This window comes from Acanthaster planci, linkage group LG15, assembly GCF_054643075.1.
Source record: "Acanthaster planci isolate LZ-2023a linkage group LG15, COTS_SCS, whole genome shotgun sequence".
NCBI lineage: Eukaryota > Metazoa > Echinodermata > Asteroidea > Valvatida > Acanthasteridae > Acanthaster > Acanthaster planci.
Genome location: NC_141791.1, coordinates 1101554 through 1128380, shown reverse-complemented (window position 1 = coordinate 1128380; position 26827 = coordinate 1101554). Strand labels below are relative to the sequence as shown.

Sequence of the window (26827 nt, the reverse complement as noted above, 5' to 3'; positions counted from 1 at the left end):
TGTTTGGCAATTCCTTTATTGGTTTCAAGAAAGCCCTTTCATATTTGAAAATGTGAGAGGTACTTCTGATGAGGTTGGTTTTTCTCACATAGAGGCTGGTTCATAATGTATTGTGCTCTGAAAGGAGGATTGTGGGTAATTTCCAAACTTGTTGATTTTTAAAAAATTTGTGGCTGACTGGCCTCCAGTTCAATAGGCTGATCAGATTAGACATTGCTACGAATGCATATAAATTACATATGTATGTACATCGTGAATTTTTTATGACTTTTCTCCCTCGCACAAAAAATCCAGGGTCGCGTTTGCTGGTCCTGGTTCATAATGCCTAGTTAATGAAGTATGACAACTGCAGGGGCCACTGTTGTGAGAGAAAGGTGTTCTGACCACTCCATGAGGAATTGACGCATGGCATTAATCACTTCAGAGATGATTAAACCCTCTCACTGTGCATTTTGTGTTGACCTTTTTTGCTACCATGAACTGCCTCCACAATGTCCATCTGCCTATTTGGTTATTCATTAATGAAGGCATACAAATTATCAGGATCATCGTTAGCCTTTCCCTCTTTCTACGTAGGTTTTTCATATATTTATTTGTTTGTTTTGCAAGGGATTTTTGTTGGACTTGGAAGACATACTCATATTTTCTAGGCTATGTACTTTCAACTTTAACATTGTAGGGTTTTAAAACTTCCTTTGGAGGGCAGGGACAACCGCCAGAAAGAAGTAAAAAAGAAATAAAAATAAAAATTTAGTGTGCCTTTCATATTTTTAACCATTCAAGAATCTTTATTTCACTTGGGGTATTGTATTTACATTAGGCTACAAAATTGCCAAGCATTATTTACCAAAACTGAACACATAGTGAATACATAATGAGAGTTCATATCATGAAATACAAACATTTATAGGGTTAAACAAACCCTATCTCGTATTATTGCCACAATCCAGACAAAAAACAAGAAATCTACAACTGATTTAATTTCACCATGACAACATAACATGGCTTTCAATTTTTAAACCACACAGAGCTACATGTACATGTATGTACACATTTCAAGTTTGAAAAGACAAGTTACATTTGCCCTTTGTCGTGTAAGGTACATGCATATGTACAATTAATTAACACTCCAACAGGACTCAAAATATCTGAAAAATAGACTTGGAAAGAAAATTGAAAGTAATAATATTTTGAATCTGAGTCCTCTGAAAGTATATGTACCATTTCAGCAGCCTACTAATGAAGCTTTCAAGCAACTGACATCACTCAACCACCTGCCCATGCAATTAGCATAAAGTCAGGTGAAATTCTAAGCCATATTCAATTTATGATGGCTATATGGCAGGTGTTGTTCTAGCACTGAGGTATATGTAGCTTGAATCCTGCAATCTGAGATCAGTCAACTGTGACGACTTGTTGAATTGAAATCTAAAATTCTCCTTTTCAGTTCAATTTTCCTTAATCCCCCCCCCCAACCAGACTTGCGCCTGTCATGGTGGTGTTAGTTTGTTTCCGTTTTACATGAGCACAGTGTAATTCTGTGGAAAGGATATTAAACAAGACTGCTGGGACAGTTACTGACAATGTTCATACTAATCTAAGAGTCCAATTTTACGGTGCAAGTATGTCACACCACTTTCACATGTCTGTAACTTGACGGTGGAATATCATCCAGGCAACAGCAACAGCTTCTCTATTCTTGGGGATATGTTAAATCTGTTTTTTCTTGTCTTGTCTCTTACTGTCCTGTGGCTGCCCGTTTCTTGAGCATAAAATGAAATATCTAGTCACACATTTATCAAATAAAGCAAGACAAAACATTTTTGAATACGTAGGTGTTTTTTTCTCTGTAACTTTCAGTAATTTGTACATTAATATAAGATAGTGGAATATTACACACAAACTTTAAACAAAATACACTTATATAGGCCTGTACAGGAAAAGATCACTACTTTTCATTTACAACTTGTGTGAATTATTTCAGCTAATTATTAGGGAGGCTTAAATGTTTTTTCTGAGTCTTTTCCAGTTTTGTTCAGGTGATATTAAGCATAAGTTGTTTGTTGTCAATGGGCACTATGGCTGGAGGAATCTCATAGTCTGTCAGAGGACGCATGATTTCCGTCTGAGCGCTGTGCTCATCAAGTCGTTTGGAGAAGATCCACAATTTACTCCTTACCAGGAGCACAACTATGACAAGGATAAGAATGACGATGATTCCGATTAGTGTCGGAACGAGGATGCGATATGCAAAGTCCCAGCAGTGAGGGATTGATGTGTCACGTTTTGCTGGCATGCTGGTGTTTGCTGCGGCAGGGGTCATTTCTAGATGAGGTATGAAGTCTGGCTGTCTCACTACGAGGACCCTGTGTGCTGTGTCATTCCCCTGGCTGTTTGTCGCTGTGCACGACAGCAGTCTGCCGTCATCGTCGCTTTGAATGCCAGTTATCTGTAGTGTCCGGTTGTTGTCATACAGCTCAATGCGATTCGATTCGATTGGGGGATGAACATTCCAACTAACCTGGGATGACATTGGGCTGGACTCTATCTCACACACAAAGACCGCATCTTCTGTCTTGTGGATAGCGTATCTCAACGGACGAATTACGGCACGGGGCTTGTACACAACATTCAGAGGTCCCACCTGACACCTGCTTTGATAGTATGGGAAATCTTTACTGGAAGCCTTACACCAGTAAGTCATCCCGTTTTCAAGCTCGGTGATGTTCAGGGTGACGAAGATGAAATCAGACACGCTGGTGGAATCCACCTTCACCCTACTGGCATCCAGTGGGTTCTCCAGCTTCAAGTTGATCGGTGGAAAGCCTTTTTGCGAGTGGCAAACAGGCACTGTTTCCCCAACTTGGATCTCCCGGTATCGCATCTCAGTTGGACACTCGGGATAAGACAAAGGCGGCAGGTAGTAAACGGTGACGTGACTCATCCGTGATTTGAGAAGCAGTGGCCCATGGTCACTCCTGCTAGAGTTTGAAGTTGGCGCTTGGTAAACATTGCAGGAGTAGTTCCCTGTGTCCAGTCTCACAACGTCCCATATTCGCAAGTCATAGTAACCCCTCCTGTATCCGCCAGCAATTGTGTACCGATGACGATCAATCATGAATCTGTCCCCTGTTAGTTGCTTTCCCTTGCTGATTGTTTGGTTGTTCTTGGACCAGGTGACTATGTGGTATGGCTGGAGACCACTGAGGTGACAGCGCAGGCGGACTCGGCCGTTCTGATCCACGTGGACATTGCTGGGCTCTTCCAGAAAACTAATCTTTGTTGGAGATGAAGGTAATCTCACCTTCAGGTGAGGTTCAGGATTACCTCCTTGTGCAGCCATCAGCAACCAGCACGCAGAGGCAATGATATAGAGAGATATGTACATTGTGACGGCTTCAAGACGAGCTGACAAAGAAAACAGTCTGCCTGAGTTGTGCAAATTGATTCGTTGTGACTGAGTTTCACTACTAAGATGTAGTTGACACCCAAGAAAATTCAAATTCTAAACAGCAGGTAAGCGTAAAATGATCCTCTTAGCTTTTTACACAATTACGTTTAGCAAGTTCTGCATATTTTGTTGAGACAAGTCAATTAATCCACACCAACAGGCTGCTACCCCATATACATCAAATGATGTATCGAAATTTGTGTCTGCACTAAAAAAAATGCAAGGATTTATCCCACTTGATGTAGCCTCTTGTGGAGACAACTCTCCGCTGCCGAGCTGACCGCAGATTTCCTTGGTTCCCTTCTTAGCAGCACGTCACCGCCAATAAACAAAACTGGTCTTTAGATTCCCCAGTACAATTCCGTGGAGACGAGCAAAATGTTTTTTATCTCCCGATGTGCATAACCCGGTCTTGTTGAGTCCTGTAATCTCCGAAGGGTTTGTGGCTGAAGATACAGTAGCAACAAAATAAACGCTACTGCGTAAATACGAGTCCCTTCCTCTGGCTGTGGCATGGAATCATATTCGACCTGACAGCAGCTGGGCACGCCTAGCTAGTTGACGCACAAACCCCCTCCGGGACACCTGTCCTAGCCCACGCCATCTGATTGGCCGGCTAGCGGGGCTGACGCACCAGTGACAGGAAACCTGGCCGCTCAATGAAGATGGTTAGACGAAGCAGGAAGGAACGGAAGTGTTCAATATTGGCTGCTGGGGAAAGCCCTGAACCTCAGCTCAAAGACTCTGTGTCACTGAGTGGAAACGGCATGTGGGACTGGGGCCAACAACTCGACAAGTTGGAGAGGGCCATGCACCAATGAAAGAGGCTAAATATAGCAGGCTTTAGCTGTCTTAGTAATAGTGGAAATTTCCTCCTTAGAGACTCTTGTGAAATAAGGAGATTAAAACCTAGAATACCGACACACTGGAAGATAAAGGAACAATTTTACTTACTTCCTTTTGTGCAACATCACCCATGAGGAAAATGAAAAGAGAAGCAACAGGACCAATACACAGAAATCAAACTAATACACAGTGATCTATTAAGGGGGAGGTTACAAAAACCACCAGGACAATCTCAAGAGGGACACTTGAGAAAAAACTGTGATGTGTCAAGATAAGAAGCAATCTTAAAGGCATGGATTATACAAGGTATCCCTAGATCCTAACAACTCATAAATAAAATTGAGTCTGTCTTGAATCAGTGTGGCTCACCATCTCTGGGTTGCAACTGGGACTATTTCATGTCTGCCTGGACTAGATTCCAGCACATAGCAAGAAGTCATTTATTTTCTTAAGTGGAGAGAGCCATGTTGGGGTCAAGTAACTTGCCAAAGGACACAACATGTTGCCAAAAGCTGGATTCAAACCCTTAAGTATCACGGGTAACAAAAACCACCAAGCCACACTGCCCTTCTGTATTTTGAGGTGCAGTTTCATGAACTGTTTCCATGTGTTTCGTCTGGTTTGTACATTCTTTAAAGGAGAAAGGAATTTTACATCCAAAGAGCTCCCAGCTGAGATGTCATGGTGATTTTCAGATGTGGTCCAAAATTAATAGTTCTGGGTGGTACGGCAGCAATGTATGCAATACAAACTACCGCTTTTTTTTAAGGTGACAGGCGACATATTCACATGCCTGCATGAAAGATCATGATCAGGAAACTACAGCATGTGGGTACGGAACAAGTCTCCTATTTTATGACGTCAAAGCTTAGATGAAAGTATCAGGAAGCTGCAAAAACCAACACTTTTAGGGAGAATCTATGCATGAGTTCCTTCAGTGTTCTATCTCCAGCTAGACTGACTGACAGAACCCCTTGGAGATAGTGTGGGAGCTCATTTGGACACTGTCCCAGAAGCTAGTAGGTGTGTGACCTAGGCATAGATGGCTCATCACATCCTGTTTATCAACAGGTGTTACTTCAATTCCAGAGTGACAGCCCCTTCCCCATTCTCTGGGACTCTCCACAGCTACTAGCTCCCCCCTCCCCATGGCTTTAGTAACTAAAATAAGAATCAAGGTTGACTTACTCTTGGAGCCTTCCAACAAGTTAATGCAATGCCACAAACCGCACCAGTAGCCTCCAAGGAAACCTCCAGAAATTTTCAATTTGTGGTTTCTGGTAAGCCGGACGCCCCAAGAGGGGCAAACCTGGTGGGACTTGGGTCAGGAAGAGGAACACCAGGTAACCTGTTGGAAATGAAGGATGCGGAAATTGTCAGGCATTTGCACCTGGTGTGTGCTTTTTTGGGGTGTTCTAGTCTTGCCCATTACACATTGCGACAAATAAAAGATGCAAGTCGTTTACTCTCTCACCCCCCCTCCCTTTCCTTTCCGTTTGGTGAGTCAGTGGTCGAGAAAGTTGGCCAGTGCCCGTAATATTTACGGTCAGTTGGTTGTCCAGTTAGTAAGGGTCACTTTGATGCTTAGTCAGTGTCACTCCTGTTGGTCGGTCAATGCTTTGGCTCTTGCAGTCACCACAAAGGCAAATGACATCATTTATAGCGATTGTCCTCTCATAATTCATGGAATCACAGTGATACGAAGGAAACAACTCAAAACCTGATGATCTTTGACATGTACACGGCTTGTTTTGTTGGTGACGTGCTGTTGCCATGCGTCAAATATCTTCATGAAAATGGTCCCAGGTTTTGAATAATCCTGACAACCACATCACAGTAAACTCAAAGTGATGCACTGTGTCAAGATTCACTTGTATTTAACAACAACCTGACACGTCTTATGCTAGAAGTGATTCATCACTTCTGTCGCTATCTGTTACTCCATGAAGCAAGAAACAAATTATGCACACATGTTCTAGCTCAGGGATTTATCTAAATAAGCTGCAGATTCTAAAGAGAGAAAAAAATGGAAAAGGATGTGTCACTCCTGGCCTGGGGGCTCTTTGATAACACAGGTTCACCCTGAGTAAATAGTTTAACATTTGATGTTGGAATAGAAATCTCTTCCGGAAGGCCAGGGGTAGAACAGGACAGGATGTTGGTTGGAGAATAGGGCATCAGAAGCCCCAGACTTAAGAGCCCTACAGACCTGTGAATGTGTGACTTAGAAAATAAGGCTAATGATTTGCTAGCTGGTTTTTCTTGGGGATTAGTAGTTGGAGCTATGAGGGAAGCTTACCTTGTGCTGGGTTATCAGAAGTTGTTCTTGCTCTTGGTTCACACTGATATTCTTTGAGTGACTGGCAATCGAGAGACATCTGCAGAGGTTAAGTATTCAAAGGTTTCAAAGTTGTTCTCAGTAAACTTAATGTAGAAGAAAGTTTGTCAAAACTGGCATCCTTTGTCTTAAAAGAAAAGTTCGTTCATGCACATGAATTGGGAATGACTCAAGGGTAATTTTGTGAAAAGTGGAAAAGGTGAATTTTAGATTGCCTTTATGGACTAATGCGTATGGATGGATAACGTTTACGGCCCGTGTCTCCATCATGTGTGATCTTCCTGACTACATACTGCCATGAGAAAAACATATTAATATTTTCTGGATGTCTACATTTTTAAGAGATGCTTATTTTTCTGAAGGTAGAATATGTTTTGTTTTCTTTAGAGAAGGCTAAAAGGCACAAAACTTCCACTGATCAAAAACAAAATCCAAATTAATTATTTTGTCAAATTTCAAGTGATGAAACTATTGCACATTCTTCTATTTTCTTATTTGCTGCACATTGTAACTTGCAAAAATGCGCATTATAAGTCTTAGTATTATTATTATTATCATTACTTGAGTTGCATCTCTTTATAAATGCATGACTTCCTGGAAAATCTGCCACTGTGCACGTGTTGTACTTTCTCAGTTTGTATCGTCGTGTTTGTTCTTGTTGCAGCTTCAGAACTTTGTGAGATCATATCTCATCCAAATGGATGATAATTCCAATCAAACTGCATCTCCTCACATAAGTGCTGATCAAGGTTTATTTCACCCAACACAGTCGACTATTTTATTGATATTCTGAATTTTAGTGGCTTTTTGTAGTTGCCTCTTGTGACGTTCCAGTTTTATTCTGCTCTTTGTATAATTTTGTTTTCCTTTTCAGGGGTCCTTTTTAATATTTTATTTCATGTGTAAGTTTGTGTGTGTTTTTTTTCATTGTGAATCCTGTGTTATTTGAATTTCACCTTCAGGCCATGACTTTTGAGTCTGTCAATAAACCAAACTAAAACTGAGCACTAACACTGTAACAAAATGTTTCAGATCATTACAGCTTCAGGAAAAGGATGCAAGAGGGTTTCCTCAATGTAAACCTTCTAATTTTTCTTGTGTGCATTCAGCCGATGGTTCCAGCGGTTTCAAGGCTGAGACAGATCGTTACCATCTTTATGTGTCCCTAGCCTGCCCCTGGGCACACCGTACTCTCGTTGTCAGGGCACTGAAGGGCCTCCAGGATTTCTTACCCTACACTGTTGTTGATTGGTTCCTTGGAGGTGAGGGGTGGAGCTTCACTGATCAGGTGGGTGGTCATAAGTTGTATTTTGAAACGGGGAACAGTATGCAAAGTAACCGAACAACAGTGACAGTGACTAAGTGACAATGACAAAATGATGATGACAGGATTAAAAACACTTCAGCATCTTTGCCAGCTGGATGTCTTATTATAAATTTGCTCAGGTAGTTTGGCTTATCAGTGCACAAATGTTTCCTAAGCCCCTTGTTTTTAAGTTTATGAACTTTACTGTGAAATTCACTCAATCTGTCATTTTGTTTCTTGTTTAAATATCTTTCAATTATAAATTATTACTTTTATTATCTTAAAATTAAGCAGTTTAATTTTCATATTAGAGATCTCATTGGCTTCCTATTTTAACAACACTGTAGCTTTCCTACAATGCACAAAGCAAGCATGAATTACGGTCAGTATTATACAGGCAGGCAACTTGGACTTTGAAAAAAAATTGAGGGCGCTGCAATCTTTACAAGACTTTTGTACAGTGTTTGGCAATTTTCATTGGCACGAGTGTGAAGTGAAAACAAAGAAATCAGCAGATCCAAGGAAACGTTGCATGTCTAATTATAGTGCTTCTCATGGTTCAGGTTTGGATATCCATCATCCACACTTGGCCCTTGATGACGCCTCTGACGATTTGGTGATCAATCATTCGGTACAATCAATCATAGTGTATAATATAAATTGTTCAATCCAGGCCGTAGGAGTCCTTTCATCCTGCCTGAGGCCCTTTACACTGGCAAAAAGCCATGAACTCTGACGCCAAAGAAAGGTCACATCTGCTGAGAACTCAAATCCCATTTCCTCAGAATGGCCAGTTGTGAAAATGTGTCATCTTCATTACGCTTTTATCGATAACATCCTCCTCCAAAACAAGAGGGAAATTTTTTCAGGGGTCCAGTCAAGCTGCTGAAATCACCTCATTACATTTCAAAGACTGATTGGCCAGGCTGCTTTTGTCGTCACGGTTGAAAGCATTGATGGATTTAGTCATAGCTCCTCAGAAACACAAACACTGAGGAAACTACACAGCTCCTATGAAACATTTTGTCAAAAGTCTTCATTTTATAGGAAAAAATCTATTTTCGTTAGAAATCGGTGGTTATTTCCCTCCAAAAATTGAGCAGATTTTTTTCATTGGCTTGATTACAAAGTTCATTTTCCGCATGTTCTCCAAAGCTACATGCAAAAATTCATTTCAAGCTGAAGGATAAAATGCTTTATTAATATTGGTTTCGCCGAGGAGACAATTAGATCCTTGTGGGGGTTGGGTGAGGACGGGACTGAATACCCTTAACTGCACCTGCATGTGACGGTGAATTTCTTCAAGTTGGTTTCCTTCTGTACACATGATCCTCAAGCGAGAAGAAGGACTATGCAAGGAATGGTTAGCCGAAATGCCAAGAGATGATTTAATACAGTCGGTCCCTGTGAAAGAACTTAAAGGAGAAGAACCCTACAGCTGGATGGACAATTAGTGAGGTCTGCAGTTTAATTTTGTCGAGTCTTGATATCACAGACCGGAAGGTCAAAAAAGAGGATGTTTGAAGAATCCACATCACAGAGACTGTACTTGAATAACACATGTAGGTAGTTCAAGACGGAATGATGGACATGTACTTTGTGTTTTTTTAAATTCCCATCTGTCGGGGCTTGGTCCAATAAAAAGTAGCCATATTGATGAGAAAACAACTTCAAGAAACATTCGTGCAAGCGATGATTGGAATTCCTAAAATGCTAGGTTTGCATAACGATTCAGCACAGACGTGGAAAGATGGAAGCAATATCAGGGAAATTTGACTTGCTAGAAATGCCAACTCTGCCAGGAGTGAGTTCCTCGGTAGAGAGAAGTAATCACAGGAAGCAACTTTGAGGACAACGGTATCATGCAGCACGCTGGTCTGAAATGTTTGCCTTCATTTGCCCTTTTCTTGAAAACCACTTGGGCTAAACAGTTCTTACATCAAATGATGTGTTACAAAACTACTCCTAGTCACACTCCTGCTCAATATAAGCAGTAAATAAATACTAAACAGGTTAAAACTATTATCCAGGTTTGAAAAGTTACTAGAAAGTAACACAGTTGTCCTTTATAATACTTGTTTGTGATTTACAGTCAGCTATTAAAAAAAAAATCACAACTTGCAGCCCTAACACACTTGGGTTTGTGTCAATCATAAAGAGTCTTGTACCATTCAGCAGAGTTTAGGGTACAAGAAATTTTTCAGTGCTAATGCAGTTCTGTTTCTCAAGACTGTGATTGGAAAGGCAACAGAGACAAATAGCAATTCAACATTGAAAATAGACAAAACAAAATGTCAAGTAGCCCAAACCAAAGTCAAACAAACACAACCCAAAACAACAACATCAAAAACCAACACAAACAACAAACAGGTTTAATCTGCCCCAACTGAAGCAATGCTCTTCAGAGGCATAGCCACAGGGGGGGACGTGCCCCCACAAATTCCTACTGCCTCCCTGCCTCCTACAAAAAATGGATGAATGGATATTGAACAAGGCTAAGGAAAGCTTGTCCCCCAAAAACCACACCACAGAAAGCTGGTGCCCCCCTAGGCCTTGTGCCCCCTCATTAGGGAAATCCTAGTTATGCCCCTGCTCCTCTGGATTCATTTGTTCCACTGTTTAATTTTCTCGTCCTTGGACGATAACAAGCATCACCTCTTATGGTTCATATCTACACTTCTAGTACTGCTTGTCATGAAGACCTCTGCACAGATCCAATTTTAATTAAGGATTATCCTGACATTATCAAATGCATCCTGCCTTCCTGATCCCCAAAGGCATAAGCACAGGAAGGACAAGTGAACCCTGTTCATAATGACAGACCCCCCCCAGTTAAATCTGGACAAATTCCCTCCCAGTGGAATTTGAAATAAAAGCTTTAAAACCAAAGCTCTTTTTTTCTGGGAGTGCAAATTATAATATTTAAGTATCAAAATATTACAGTTTGAGAAGAATCTTAACTTGCTCATTTGATTGAAGTGAGCAACCATGTGACAGGATGCTGTCAATTTTTCTGACATGTATAAATGTTCATACTGCATCACATCATTTGTCATTTTTTTCACCCTGCTGGTAACTCCCTTGGGTGTGAGTAAAATCAGATTGAAATTGAAGGATTTAGCTCTCTGGCATTTAGCCTTTTTTCCTGAGAATGACTTTAACTAAATCAAGAACGGATGGAAAAATGCATGCTGTTCTTTTTGGCTAATTGTGGCTTTTGTTTCTCATTGTTCTTATAACAAGAAGTCCCAATTTCATCCTGAAGATTTCAGCCAAAATATCTCCATTCAATGAATTTGTTTTAAATAATGCTATAACTGTAAGATTAAACCTTGTTTTTGAAAGTTCCTTTAATATAACTTCAGGCGACTAAATGCACTTAATTTGAATATAAGTCATAGTGATGTTTAGAACGGTTAGTTCAAATGAAACAGTGCATGCATACTTAATCCTACTTTTCATTTTCACGGTTCCAGAAGAGTTTTGGCAAAAAGAAGTACACATTTATAAACTTTAATCAGTTGCTCCTTCAAGAGGCACTATTACAGGTGAAATGATAATGATGTTATCCTATAGACAGATGTGATTAGGAAATAAAATAAGTAGACAAATTTCTGTCTCTGCTTGCATATCTTGTAAAAGTAATTTTTTACAATTTCCTTATATTCACTCAAAGCAAAGTCATGGCATTTGTCACAAATGTCTGAACTGTCAAAGTCAGTAATGTCATTTTTTGATATGCCAAAATTGTTTTTGAAAAAGGGCATTCGGTAAGATGCAGTAAACACAGTTACATTTTTAGAATTTTTATAAACCAGAGACGATCTCCAAATTGTATGATTTTCTTCGCTATTATTTGAACTTAGGATCCAAGTTATTCAAAAGAAAACATTGTTTATCTTTTATTTATTCATTTATTTCTGTTGATCCAACAGGGTATTCAGTGCCAATTTCAGGATGTGATGACATTGGAAGAAGACAACAAAGAAAAAATTTCCGTTTTAGTCAGGTTGCTCCCTGCAAAATTGCTTTTTAGTCTTAATCTTTCTTTAGAAACCCAAGTGCACGCTGGACACAGTCAATGGTGCCAAGCTTCTCAAGGAAATTTACTTCAAGGCAGATGCAAGTAAGTACTCATGAAAAAAAAGCTGCACTAGAGGGGGTGAAAGAGGGAATAAATGGATCAAAAAGAAAGTAGTACACTTTGAAAATCAGAGAGTGAACTAATGAGCCAGTTTGATATTTCAAACAGCCAAGGTCTTTTCGGGAATAAAAAGCACACGTGAGCTGGCGTATGGCTCCACTGATATGGCAGACAATATGGGCATTTCACAATAGTGCGCCTCCAATGTGCGTTTGGAAAGGGTCGACAAATTTCGCGTGTTGTAATTGGCCAACACATTGCAAACTGTTGGAGGCGCACTATTGTGAATCATCCTTCTTGTGCACCTGCTCAGCTGATCCCAAATAACCTCGGACGCACTTCAGTTTGGGCATGCACAGTTGGAATACTGAACCAGCTGATTACACATATTTGGGGGGACAGTCTTTTCAATCTTTCACGATGTATCCTTCCTGACCAGGGCCTTATCTTTTTTCCCTGTAACTATCCTAGATTATCATGCCTGGGGTAAACCTGTTGAGATACTTCAGAATCCTAGCTCCATGGGGCATGGCAGAAATGGCATAGATGGTAATCATGAACAAGGGGAAATGGTTGCAGTACAAGAGGCTGCAGAGATCAAAGTTATGGGACAAGGTCAAGGTTACGGGACAGTGCTTGCTCTGTTGACTCTGGTGGGCTCAAGGCAGCCCTGTCACCAGCGGGGGAGGGGTGTACGGTACCAGCTGGGGGGCACATCATGAGAATGTTCCGGATGAACTTGTACATGAATTCTGTGCCTTCTTGGAATAATTCATCAGCCCCTTCTTCGGCTTTGGCTCATTGCTTAGTGATCTGGACCTCACTATTGGGATTGATAAACTGAGATCCTAGGCAGAAATGGAAACAAGACTAAAATGGGCAGCACATAAGCCGGAAGGCTGAGGTACAGTCATGCCGTCCTGTTAGCTGCTGGATATCCCTGCTGAAGTTTGCTCCCCTAGAAGAGGCAGTTCAAGAACGCACTGCTCCTTAAGGAACTGCTCGTCTTACTCATGAGAAGTTATTTGACTTCAACTGTTAGATGCTGCTACTAAGAATATACATATAGATCTCATTCACAAGTTTGCCATGTTTAGAGCTTGAATCCATGAAATCAGCCATTCCTTTTAAACCCTAGTGGTTTAATGCTTAAAGAATAGAACAAACTTGCATCCAAGTCTCTTCTCACCGACATACTGGTAGCAGTTTAGCCACACATGTATTTAATGAGTTATTTTGTACTGCACACAGAATGTACTACATCAAGACTATGCATGTAGTTGTTAATCCGCCTTGAGCAGAAGCACCCCCTCATTGGTTGAACAGAGCCAGGTTGGTCAGAAATGTTCATTTTGCTGGTAGTGATGCAACTGTAACGCATGCATTTCATAATTGTTCGTGAACCAGCAAAGTGCAGTTCTGACCAAAGGAGCCTCTGTTGCTTGGAAATTTGCGCCCTCTCTTGGTCCAGCGTGGGACGCATTGTTTAGACACCCTCACTTAACAGTTTTATTAATGCCCACATGATTACAGTACTTACATTACTTTATTGGTGTGTATATTTTCTGCTGGTGCTTGAAAAGTACTCACAAACATCATGTAAAAAAGATACAAATAAGAGCCTGCTCAGGTCTTGAGTCATTTCAACATGCGACTGACACAAGAGCGTTGTGTAGCACATAAATTGGTAGGCCTTCATGTTGAGTTTAACAAACCCAAAAGAAAGTGCACTATATGAGGAACATGAACAAAGGAATTCGTTTAATTGGATCCATGGCCACACACAGCTTGTTTTCATGAATTCATGGCCAAGCAGCATGATAATGATATAGTGTTTAATCCTGTCCGATTGTTATCTCTGGGCAGTTTTAGTCGGGCTAAATGCAAACCATCCCCAGATCGGCATGGCGCTTAATGACAAGAAGGGGGATATTGGATGCAGATATCAGAGGGAAGCAGCCTACATGATTCATGACGAGATAGGAATTTGAAGGCTTGTTTGCAAAACTAAATATGAATGAAGTGACCGTTGTTGGTGAACCTAGGGGAGGATGTATATATTCACTTAGCACAAATAGCCGAATGGTTAGCATTTTGAAATGTGGTGTGTAACAGAAAAACGTGTGACTATATTTAAACTTCATCTGGGTGGTTTTGCAAAGTTTTAAGATCAGGGTTTGATTAGTGCACAGATGTTTACTGCAAGTTATTTTGAGACTGAATTTCAACTTGGAAGAAAATAGAGAAAATTCACCTTTTTGGAAAGCGGAAATAAGAATTGTAGGCTGAAGAACAAATTGTCGTTTTCAAGGAACTGTACCTCAACAGGAAAAAAACCTGAAACTAAAAAGCTATCCTGTACCATGATACTGTGGGGGTCACTCTGTCAGCTTTTTTAGCCTGACATTTGCAGAAAAAACTTCAATGCACACCACAATGCTAATGAGATTTCCAGACTTTCACGAGCCATTTCCTGCACTGAGTAATTGTCAATTCACTTCCGTTTGGGAAACTAACTAACAAAACGCATTCATTACCAAGTATACTGTGGATGACAGCCCACCGTTAAATTAAGCTTATTTAGCCTTTAGGGTCGTTGTTCTCTTCTCTCTTGACTCATCATTATCAGTCCTGAGTTTGTCTCCAGTGTGCAACTTAAAGATAAAAGTCAACAAATGTGTCCCTGTTTTTCTTTGACCGACAGGCTATTCCGGTCGGTTCACTGTTCCAGTCCTTTGGGACAAGAAGACAAACACCATCGTAAACAACGAGTCTTCTGAGATCATCCGCATGCTCAATAAGGAGTGCAATGCCTTCTGTGCTACGTCCGAGCAGAGAAACCTGGATCTCTATCCAGAACAACTCAAGGACAAGATAAACGAGCTGAATGGATGGGTTTACCCGTAGGTCAACTCATATGAAACTGTCAACTCAAAAAAAAAAACAGTCGACTCGATGACATATTTGTGATGGAGTTCTCAAACTTATCCTGGTTTGATTTTCTCTTTCAGTGTCTGAATTTTTTGAATTGTATTTTCTTTTGTCCATTTTATAGACTTCCCTCTTGCACCCACCCCCCTCCCATTAAAAGAAGCCCTCGTCCAGGTTACCCAGAAATTGAGGTGAAATTAAAGACTGATTAGGAACAATAAGGAATGTACCTCATCTATCTTAAAATCAACCATTACCACATAAAAAGTGACCCACGCAGTTCCAATATAAGCCTTTTCACATATTTGCCTTTATCGTGGGCAATAAATTCTAGTGTTGACTGGAGGTTTTGAGTGTGATGGTTTGACAGTAGGGTAGTTTGGGGATTGTAAAGTTGGAGATTGCGACAGGATGTTAAAACCAAATCGGGGGCGGGGGTGAAATGGGTTAAAAAGGATGGAATGGGAAAACAAAATCCTAGGTACATAACCAGGGTTTGTCAGTTTCCTTCATTTTCTCTGGTTGCTTCAGGATGATCAACAATGGTGTGTACCGTGCAGGCTTTGCCAAGAGCCAGGAAGCCTACGATGTAGCTGTGAGGGAAGTGTTTGATGGACTGGACAAAGTAAGAATTAGATTGCGGAGTACAGAGTAAACCAATTCTAATTACATATCATCTTAATTGTATCTTGAAAGAAAGAAATGCAGACCTGAATCTTGTTACTGTTGCCTTATTTTAAAGAGGTGGAAAATAGGCTTGGGAAAACTGGGAGAGATTAACTGATTCTTAAATTTACAACACATCAAGCCACCGACTGCATCACCTATACCCCTCCAACCCCTCTCCCCCTCCACACCACAACCCCAAAAAGGTACCTGTCACAAAAAGAAAAACACTGAGAATTAGTTTTGGTCTTTTTCAGAGAGGGGACCAGACCAGGACTTTAATCAGTAAATCTTCAACAGCCATGGATATTTTCACTCCTTTATTTAGGTTGAAGGAATCCTGGCTGACAGTCGTTACCTGGCTGGTTCAGCTTTGACTGAGGCTGATGTACGTCTCTTCACAACACTCATACGCTTTGATACGGTCTATCATGGCCACTTTAAGGTATGGAAGACATCAGCAAACGTTTTTATTGTTGTACAAAAATCTTTTTATCAAATGTAAGGTAAATAAGAAACTTAAGCCAATCTTTAGTTTTTCATTCCTTTGATATGTCCTGTTTTCACATTTCAGAAATTTACAAGTAACCATGGGAAATCATTTATCCTGGAATATAACCATAAACAGATGGCCTTGTCATTTTTCATGCTTATATAAAAAAAATCTCGCTGCATTAAAACGGTTGTACTTGATTATGTTCCTTTTTTTTCTCTTTTTAGTGCAACAAGAAACGAATCATCGACTATCCGAACATCTGGGGATTTGTTCGTGATTTGTATCAGAATGAAGCCATAAAAGCTTCGGTGGACCAGCAACACATCCAGAACCACTACCTGGTAAAGCTTGGACTTCTTACTATTGGCCTCGTGTAATGTTTATTGGGGGCGCTGTTGTTTCACGATCATACTCAAACTTTAATAGATGTACATATACTTCCTTGAGTAAATGCCAGCAGTTTGATTGATGTCCCTTAGAAACTCTGCTATCACTTAACAGGACCTCACTCGTCCATTAATGTTTGGAGAAATTTTTTGATGTTTTAAAAAAGTGCACTTTTCAATACACTTAAACCCTGACAATGGATTTCTGTTAGTTTTCATGCGTTGAAGAAGAGTATCAAGAAGCACAAAAAAGTGAGTCTATGAAGAATTTATCGCATCAGTGATTGATCCTTTAACTTTGGAATTTTGAAATCAGTCCGGTTCTAAAACGGAACCTTTGCCTTCACATGTACAATGCCATGTCATCCTACAGCATTAACTAGACATTCTTCCATCTTATTAAAAGGGTCAGCAATGACACGGCACAGCTGTTCCATTAACTGCTGTACATAACTTTGCTGATTGTAGACACCCATAGAAAAAAGGAGAGAAATCTGGCATTTATGTGTATCTTTGGATTTTAATTTGTCGGTTTCCTTCCTCAGCAAAGTCATCTGGGCATCAACCCATTTGGCATTGTTCCCATTGGACCAGACTTGGACTTCGACGAACCACACGGCAGGGATGCCAAGTTTACAGCTTAAACAGCCTCGGAAATTTGAGGAAAGGATGTGCGTTAATTAATTTGGTGCAGGGACTGGAAAGTTGTAATCAGTAGGATAAGTTATTGCTAAGTTGGGAGAGTCATAGTGTACTGAAATTACTGTTTAGTAGTTTATAAGTTTCAACAAGTGTTTCTTCCATTTCATCTTTAAATTAAAGACTAGAAACCTGGAGAAAAATGTTCAAGATTTATTGCTTCAAATTTCAGTGGATATTTCAGGGAAAACAATTATCCCTTTGAGCCTCTAGCTGGACCAAGAGAAAGTGCAATTTCCTCAGCAAAAGAAGCTCCCTTGCTCGGAACTGAACTTCGCCAGTTCACGACAATGCCATTCGCTTTACAGATACGTCGCTACCAACAAAATGAACACTCCCGACCAACATGGCTCTTTCCAACCAACGAGGGGGTGCTCCTGCTCTAAGCAGATTGGACATCATAAAAAACACGATTTCCTGTCACAAGGTGTAGTAGAAGAATTACATGTAGCTGTGCAGGGGATCATGCAGACATTGACAGATGGACAATAAAGTGAAAGTGAACATTGCTTTCTGAGTCAGTTATTACTGAGAATTTTCATCACTTCATTATTAATGTGTCTTAACCATGAGTATGTCAGATTCAGTGGAAGAATACTGAGTGATTTTTATATATATTACTGGTATTTTGTAATTACTTACATTATTATTATTTTAAAGGACTTGCTAGAACTAGTTGTGAATGTGACTGTGTGTTGACTATTAGTGTTCAAATCTTTTTGTATTCTTTAAGTGGTGTGAGCAGGTGATTATCTGATTCAGCTCTTTTTACAGTGAGATACAGTAAAAAAATCCAGATTTTATTCACTGTCTCGAAGTTTGAAATGGTTTTTGGTTTTTAACGCAATAAAGACAAAGGTTTGATCCTAAATTCAACAGATCTTTTGATTTTTTTCCCCTTATTGATGAGCCATTGTCCACCCTCAAAGAACATGATGGTTGTATCATAACGATTTGTGCTCATTTATGAAGTATGAAAAGTCATCAACCATGTTGTACGTACGCAGTACTGAGAATACTTTCCAGTTCGCATAAACACTTTCTTTTTCCATGAGTGGTTTGGATACAATTAGTAATGCACCAGTTTGCATGGAAGGCAGAGCCTGCAGGTCATTATGCAGCAACAAACCAGCCACAGATGAAACAGAGGCAAGGGGAGGGTTGGGGATACAGCCATTGATAAGAGAAAATGTGGGCTTGGTTCACGTACATGCACTTGACACACTGCTGAGTTTTAACAGAAGTGTTATTGGGTACTCAAAGTACTCTTGAAGACGTCAAACTCGAAGAGACATACTGCTAACTTTGCAGTGATCTCCACAAATTGAAAACCAAGAGTACCCATTCTCAAGAGCTGAATCTGTAAGGGTTTTGGAACACAAGCTGCATGTATTTGTGAGAAATAGCCATGCATCCCAAATAAGGCAAAGTGGGATGGGACAGGAGGGGGCTTTCTGACGATGCATCAATGCTTGGCACTGGACCAGATTCATTTCTTGCAATCCTCAGTTCCAAAATAGTTTTCTCCTGCTTACTAGCATCCAAGAGGAGTGGATTGGGTTGGCAGAGATATTATGCTGTCTTCAGAGAGTGAGGTCTAATCAGATAAACCACTCAAGAAAGTAACCAGGAGGTTCCCTGAGCTTTGCCTCCTACATGTAGGAATACTTGGAGAAGAAGCAGATTGGGTAGGGGGCTTTCTCAAAAATCAGGTGTCTACCATTCTAGCACTTGCCCAAACGTTCTGTATTCTGCAAAGCGTGATGACCTCTGAAAGGGAACTAAGGGCAGGGAGGGCAGAATGGGACTCTGTCACCATTACAAATTTCCTCTGATTTTGCTCTGTACCAACTCCATGCCCAATTATAGGGGAGTCGCAGGGGGAGTAGCTAGGTTATAGACAGCAGACAATAACATTAACAAGTCTTCCTGGTCTTGTCCCACAGTCTAATGAGGGATTGACAAAGGGTTCTTGTAGTTAATTGGGGATTGAAGGATGGGGGCGTTGGGAACAACTTGTGGTCTGATGGATTGGGAAGTGCCCCTATTCTGTTGATTTATCATCTGGTGAGAGATGTTTGTTGGGCCTCTCAGAAAATTGAGGGCAACAGAAATAGAGGGTGACAGAAATAGGGCGTAACAATTTACAAGCTGGGATGGAATGGTAAGCAGTGACAGTCCTGGCTACATTAATGACATCAGGAAATGCAGATCTATTTATTGACAAGTTATAAAAGTTGTGGAGGATTGAGGTTTGAGTGGCTAGAGTGTCGGGCTAAGAAGCGCATAGCCAGTGGATCTGGGAGGGGGACGGTAAGTAAGTTAAAGGATGGAGGAAGCAGTAGGCAAAAATTTCACATTTATGATAGAATGCAAAAATGTAGCACTGTGGTCCACACTCCTAGATGCACCTGTATGGCATTTATGGCACAGCTGAGCTACATGTACTTCTACACCTGCACCATGCAGTGGCATAGTCCAGCTATTATTCCACACGTTACTTCTAAATAAATTTATGCCAAGCCAAAATCAGCTGAGCACCAGTTACTGGCTTAGGACACTGCTACTGCATGTCTTAGCATGTAACCCATTTCCAGTGTTCAGCTTGACCAAGTTCCAGCCACGTATGACCACCTGTCGACCACTGCTTAATTTTCCTTCAAAGCTGTGCTCATAAATTTTACGTGTAAATAAATCCGGGATACCAGACAACAATTGACAAGTCGTCAACACTGCGATTGCTTGAATTTGCCCTTAGCAACTTCAAGAAAGTGGCCTTGAGGTACTTCGTGTCTGCAAGACACTGATTCAAACTCAACAAGAAATTGTTAAGCTCATGTCTCTGAGCAAGTTATTTAACAATATTTTCCCATTTGTAAGCCAGAGCACAGCCAAAAAAAAAGCCTTTTTAAAGTTGATTGCCACTGCCATTACATGTATATCGTGTCTCTCGTTGAAAAAATTTGCTTTTTTCAGTCATTTTTAATCATTCACATACCGTACATGTGTACAAAGTGATCAATATATTTACTCAAGGTGAATTGACTCACTTCAACTGAGACACAGCTGTACCCTATGGCTGTAATCACCAAGGCATCACACACTTAAGGCGTTATTTTCTTAAAGATTTCCAGGCTTTCCTGTATTTCAATACCTTCACTTGTTTTAGATTTCAAGGTCTCACAATTTAGGCAAATGAGCCCAACTTTTAATGTCCTGATACGGCAGGTGACGACCCTATCCTGACCCAATGCACTTTCTCGGTCCATCTGGTTAGCTGCTTGATGAAAGTTTCCTCCTTTCATTTCCTTCTTTTAAGTTCGCTACTTTCCTCCCAACCTCCGGGAGGCCCCCAACACGTGGAAACTTCCCATTACAACTAGTCGCAGCACGGATTAACTGACATCTGATTCAGGAAATTTGGTCGTCAGTGGTCCCCCCCCCTTCTCCACATCTCAGCATCTCAGTAATCACAATCACATGTGACGGGGCAGCCATTTGGCAGTCATTTCCCATCTCTTCCTCACCCAAAGCAAAGAGGTGTGAGAATTGTAATTTAGAGGGCAAAATGGTAAGGTCGGAAGTTTGATGAGATTTCCCTCCGAAAAAATATGACCAAGATGAAGAGTGAAGAGAAGGAACACGTGTCACAGTGTGGATTTCACCCACTGTCATTCTGGTTTCAAAATCTCTTCGATCTTGTAAGCAGAGGACCTACGTGTACAGTATGTGCATGTAGGGACACAAATGGAACCCAAGGTCAACTACTATCAATGGAGGCTTTGCATGCTAACCATCTAGCAGGGCAGTTGTTTTGTTCCACAGGGCAACCTCCTTTGTGCATACCCTGTGAAACAAAAGCACTAGCCTGCAAAGATGGCAGCTATGCAAACCCTCTATTGATTTGAATCAAGCCCCAAAGTTCCCCATTTGAATGTTTCAAGAAGATTATTAGTCTTCACAAGAGCCAAGTGGGCTTCAATTTATGACAACACAACTTGACAGAACCCTCTTCAATCCTCCACAATCCTTTGGGCGGTTTTGCAAGATTTTTGAGGATTGAGAATGAATGGCAAAAGTGTATGGCTGACTGTGAAGGATGCCATGTGTGAAGGTCATGGGTTGAACCTTGTGTTGTTTATGCTTAGTCATGCATAAATTCAGCCTGAGATTACTTTGAAATCAACCGCACTGCTTGAGAAGGCAATTCACACTGCCTCAACATAATGGCAGGAATTAACCTCTCATTTTGAACATACATTGTAAGTGCAAAGATTGATGGGTTTTGGAGGATTGAGGATGAATACAATTTTTGGACTAGGGCCACTGGAGGATTTGGGAGAATTGAGGATGTGCCCTAGCAAAAAGGTCCTCGTGGGTTCACTGGGTTAGGGTTAACAGATCAGAGGCATTGTCACTAGAAATACCCCACAGGCCTCAGCAAAGGAGTAAACAATGTCCACTGATAACAATTAAATGATGACATCAGAATTCTAAGGGGGCACCAACTATAGCTGTTCAGCCAATGGGAGCAACTGTTTCCTGATGGCTTGTTTTGGGGCATCAGCGTCATGACTTCTTACATGTACATGTCTGCATACACAAATGCATGAACCCTCAACCTCTGTACTATGGTTCCATTCTGACAAGAAGGAAATTGTGGCTAGAAGTCCAGCTCATGGACACAAAAGTACAGAGTATTACTCCCTCTTGGTCCAAATCTGGATTTGGACTGATTGGTCGTGTGAGGAGAAGAAGTCCCAAGCTGCGATGCATGGCACTGGCAAGCACAGCCACATATTAACAGCAGAGGGCGCTGTTGATGAGACAATGAAATCCAGTTTTGGAAACTCCAGCAGGTTTCCATGAAACATTCTGAGAGAGGCCCACCGTACCTCTTGCTGCATGTGAATTAGCATGAATACTATGCATGCCCATCAACGTCCAGTACTGGCCCCAGAGGTTTCTTGTTCAACATTCTCAAGCTGTGCTTATTCATTCCACAGTGCAGAAGAGAAACTGGAGTCGAGTATCTTGCCTAGGGAGGGGGACTGGACATTATCCATTTTGTAAAAGTGCAAATATATTGGGTTGCTAGGGTTGTGAGTTTCAGAACTTGTTGCATTTGGGTCTTGTTCAGTCTCAAGATGACACAAGACGAAACTTACTGCCATTAGGTCAACTCCTAATGGCTCATTAAAAAGAAATTTGTCTGTTTCTGGTGGTTACTATTAGTCATACATTTCCATCAACGAAACTCCCAATTTTTAATGACATTTTTCCTCCCGTCAGCATGAAAGGCATTCCTCACTCCAGCATTGTGTTACTTCAGCGGTAAATATCACACTTTGACGGACGGAAACAGCTGTCACTTAAGAGGAACTGTGCCTGTGAACTAGTAAACTTGATCACACTGCCCACGGTCTAATCCCCGATATCACAAGCAAAGCACATCCATGAAAGGGTACTTCTCATGTTTAGTGCTACTCCAGAAAACATGAACATATCACATGTGAAATGCAATCCTTCTAACAAAAACTGCTGAAGGAACAATATCATGTACCTTAATCCAGGAATCCTTGGGTTGGCTTGCTGCTCACAATTCCTTTTCCTCAGTCCTATGTCTCCCTGTAGCAGTTCAACAATTACCTTCCTGTCAGATCTTCTCTCGCATACAAAGTCGCGGTTTATCAAGTTCTGTTTCATGAGGAAACTTGGAGTCCACTCCTAAAGTTAGCACAAGGCCAAAACTCAATTTGAGCATCCAGCAATCCTTTTGCTCGGCAAACACAAAGTCTCTACCATAACTCCAAAGATTAACTTGAAGCCAACTTATCACGTCTCACAGAGATCTCAGCGAGAAATGTACATGTTCGGTGAGCTTCTCTAGTGGCCTACTGTTGCAACAGCCAACCATATGTTTCTCACTTACACGTAAAACTGAATGGTGCTGCATTGAAATTCATCTTGCTGAGTTTGCGGATGATCTCCAGAAGGTACATCTGTAGACGGACCTCCTCTGGTTTGCTGGTGGTGAAGAAACCAGCCACGCCCGCCTTCTCTAAGGTCATCTGTTGCTCAGCAACCCTGTGGTCCAGTTCCAGCACAATCCGCTCATCAAATTTCCTAATCTCATCCTCCAGGCGTGTCTCTAAAGCCTGTATTGAAAGGAAAAAAGCAAGGTAACAAAAGAGAAAACTTTATTTCAGTTTCTCTAAAGATGCTCTTACACAAAGGCTGCATCCGAATCTGTTGTCTAGTGCTAGGTCTAGGTCTTCCCTCCATTGGAAATGTGCGGAGACGCGTAGACAATAGACCTAGCCGTAGCTCTGGAAACCCATTTCAGACATGGCTAAAGAAGAATTCTGATACTTTGCAAATTCTTTGTTCTCACATGTGCTGTTATTTAAACGACTTTAATGCAGCAATTCTTTGTGTAAACCTGATTCATGTATACATTTCTCTTCAATAAACTTCCAAATTAGAGCCTAAACCCCACAATAAATCTGCCATGCCACAAAAATGAGCACACTTTTTGAGCTTATATCTTATATTATTACCTGTTTCTCTTTCTGGTTGGTGTTAGTGACCAGTTTGAGATTGTGGGGTTTACTTTGACAGCTCTGCAAGGCCTCGCGATGTTTCTTAGTCATTTCCTGTTTCAATGCTGCCAATTAAAGAAAACACAAAGTCACTTACAGAGAACACAATGGACTTTATTTCTCGGATCTCAAATCTCCTTGCGAATTCCAGTTTGTCCTTTACTGATTTAGTTTTTTTAAAGCACTGTTTGCTGAAGAAATTATGTTGGTGAAGGGCAAACAAAATGTTCAACCTTGTATCTCCTATGAATCATGATGTTCCAGCATGAGTTATTGCACAACTCGGTGTGCAAAGATTCTGACCTTTTCTTCTTCAAATGTCCCTCCTTTATTTCAAACAGTGAAAAAGTTTCTTTTTATAGATGTTCACGCCACAGGCTCCATAGCAGTGATAACCATCACTCTTCAAATCATCAATTGTTCACATGCAATATTCTTTTTATTGTTCCACATTTATAGAATCAATGAAAACACTACTTTTGCCTTGCGGCGATTTTCTTTGCAGTAGTTCAAAGTGGGTCAATTTACCTATCAAAAGAAATAGGTGACAAACCTTTATGTGAGTTGACAAGTTGGGAGCGTTGTTCCATCAACTTGCGCTCCGTCATGTGTTGAATCTCGGCAAGGTGGTTGACAATCTCAAACACAGTGCCGTCCAGCAAGGATGCAGAAAGACTAGACAGCATGCTGTAAGGCACACGCTGCTGATAGGTCCTGTGGTCAGAGAAGTGGACAACTCCGTGTCAGTTGGGCTAATCAACAAAGTACAGACAATGCCAAGTTTGCGAATTTACTGTAGCTGGGACTTGATGTAACTAAGGCGGAAAATGCAAAGGCTAGCAAATACATGTGTACAGAGACGGACGAGAACTTTTACATGACCGTTCAGTGCTTCGTGTATTTGTTTACATTTTGAAAACAAACAGGAATCTTTCAAATACAGTAACTGGAGCCAATGGAAATCAGCCCTTATGATCATCATTCTGTGTCTACACCAGAGACTGAAATGTCTTATTCAAAAATTTCTTGTAGCTGCCAGGTTTAACTGCTTGATTTATACAAATTTTAAAAAATTGGAGGAACAAAAATTACTCTCTTAGGGTAAGCCTCTTACGGTAAGCTGAGCCAAAAAATTGGGCCCAGATTTAGAAAGGGTGGGATAGGAACTAGTCTTCCAAATGCATGTAGTGGAGTTGGGTAACTGATTCCCAGATATTAATTATTGTCAAATGTTACACTTTACTTGCAATGTCCAGAATTTCATGGCTGAGTGCGTGACAAAGTCCCAGTGCCCCCCACTGAAAAAAAAAACGGATGAATGGATATTGAACAAGGCCAACAAAAATTTGCCCCCAAAAACCACACCACTGAAAGCTGGTGCCCCCTCACTGGTAAAATCCTAGCTAGGGGTCACTGCAAAAATGCCACAGCATTCAAGCCTTTAGTAGTATTGATACCGCTCTCCCTACAGGCCAAGTAACGGTGAAGTTTTCTGACGTGACACTGCAGGCAAAATTTCTCTGAAGAGATCGTTAAAATTGTCAAGATTAAGAGGATCAGATTTGGAAATTTTTCGCGAACGACAGAGCAGGAATGTTGCCCGCACCTTTAATGAATAGATTTAAGAAAAAGACAGTTAGCAAATGGAAAGTTAGTATCACTATGACTCACATGGGCAGTTCTCGGCAGAGTCGCTGGATTTCCATTAGTAATGCATACTGGCGTTGCTGTAACCCCATGTTATCTTGAACTGAGGAACAGCCTCCATACATTGACATACTGCCGTCTAGTCTCTCAGTGACGTTAAGGTAATACCAAGTTTCAATTATTCCTAACAAAATTACTCTTGGGGACAAAAAAGCTTGGAATACTCATTAACTTAATTATTTAAAACTTTCATGTGGGCCCTACATCCCACGGTTGAAAGCATAGGGCCTAATAGAGATTTTAATTAAAGCAGCCTTTAGTTAATATTAAAACCTTTTAGTTTATCAGCATTTCAGGGCTTTGGGAATATGAAATGCTTTCACTTTCAGTAATTTACAGTTACAAAATCTGTGTCCCTTTACATTTTATTTCATTTATGGACTGATTCGATGCTATCATTTTAGAATCAATGTTTTGTTGGATGTAGATTTGGTATTTTTTCAGTATGGTGGTTCAGATTACTTCAGAGCAAACATGTATGTTCACTTTAAACATAAGAAAGGGACACAAAAAGTGGGAAGAAATTAGCATTCAGATGTGAAATCCTGTTGTATACGACCATGGACATGATGGAGGAAGGAAAAGATGGTACAACATGTACAAAGTCTGAGAATACAAAAGTCATGACATTTACTTCTGGATTTTGACAGAAAATGTTTATGTGACTGTGGGGCATACCGTCTGACCATGGGGCAAGCTAAATCACGGAGGTAGATAGGAATACATGAAATAATAAAAGCCTGGAGGTAGGCCTAGGCCCATTGACAATGTTAGTCTTAAAATGAGCAATGACTGCCACTGCGTGGATGTAATATAAAAATGGGGACAAGAAGGGAACAAAACTTTGTCAAGGAGCTCAGTAACTGTGAACCATTATTTGGAAAACACCGGCAACCTTTCTGGATACACATCAGCGGGAAAAACCCTCATGTCATGACCGCAGGCCGTCCCCATGTACACACGTCATGCACGTGTGTATCATGTTCGCAAACACAAACGCCAACAAAAACAAGGCAAAATGGCAACCTTTCTTGATACAAATGATATTTTTCTGTGTATTTGCACGTAAAAAAACACAATGAAAAGAGAAACAGCAATTCCAAGGATACGTGTCCGACAAACAAGCAACAACTGAGGGACTTCTCCGCAGCAGAAGACAACTATTTTCCGAAAAATACAGTGACGCGAGACCTCGTGAATTGCGAGATTACATGAGCGGTTTCTAAAGCCTATTTGCGGTCATATTTTAAATATT

At 40.8% G+C, this 26827-nt stretch overlaps 3 protein-coding genes across 3 annotated transcripts in view; 1 reads left to right on the top strand and 2 right to left on the bottom strand.

Annotated features, from left to right (window-relative positions):
• Positions 1 to 18139, top strand: part of LOC147796566 (uncharacterized) — a 36836-nt gene extending 18697 nt beyond the window's left edge. The window contains exons 2-8 of the mRNA XM_087146336.1: positions 7745 to 7923; positions 11995 to 12067; positions 14790 to 14988; positions 15548 to 15641; positions 16011 to 16127; positions 16403 to 16519; positions 17110 to 18139. Coding sequence (XP_087002462.1) covers positions 7745 to 7923; positions 11995 to 12067; positions 14790 to 14988; positions 15548 to 15641; positions 16011 to 16127; positions 16403 to 16519; positions 17110 to 17208 — 878 coding nt within the window. The 3' untranslated portion in view covers positions 17209 to 18139. The remainder of the gene's footprint in view (positions 1 to 7744; positions 7924 to 11994; positions 12068 to 14789; positions 14989 to 15547; positions 15642 to 16010; positions 16128 to 16402; positions 16520 to 17109) is intronic.
• On the bottom strand, positions 761 to 5138 carry LOC147796567 (cell adhesion molecule 3-like). Its single transcript, XM_087146335.1, has one exon. It carries the CDS (start codon positions 3386 to 3388, stop codon positions 2036 to 2038), a length of 1353 nt encoding a protein of 450 aa, XP_087002461.1. The 5' UTR covers positions 3389 to 5138; the 3' UTR covers positions 761 to 2035.
• A 2072-nt stretch (positions 18140 to 20211) lies between the features above and the next one.
• LOC147796565 (protein DGCR6-like) lies at positions 20212 to 26761 on the bottom strand. The gene is made up of 5 exons (XM_087146339.1): positions 26682 to 26761; positions 25537 to 25651; positions 24419 to 24579; positions 23824 to 23930; positions 20212 to 23421 (listed from the first exon to the last, which is right to left on the bottom strand). The coding sequence occupies exons 2-5, from the start codon at positions 25641 to 25643 to the stop codon at positions 23188 to 23190; spliced, it is 609 nt and encodes a 202-aa protein (XP_087002465.1). The 5' UTR covers positions 25644 to 25651; positions 26682 to 26761; the 3' UTR covers positions 20212 to 23187.
• Between the last annotated feature and the right edge of the window lie 66 nt (positions 26762 to 26827).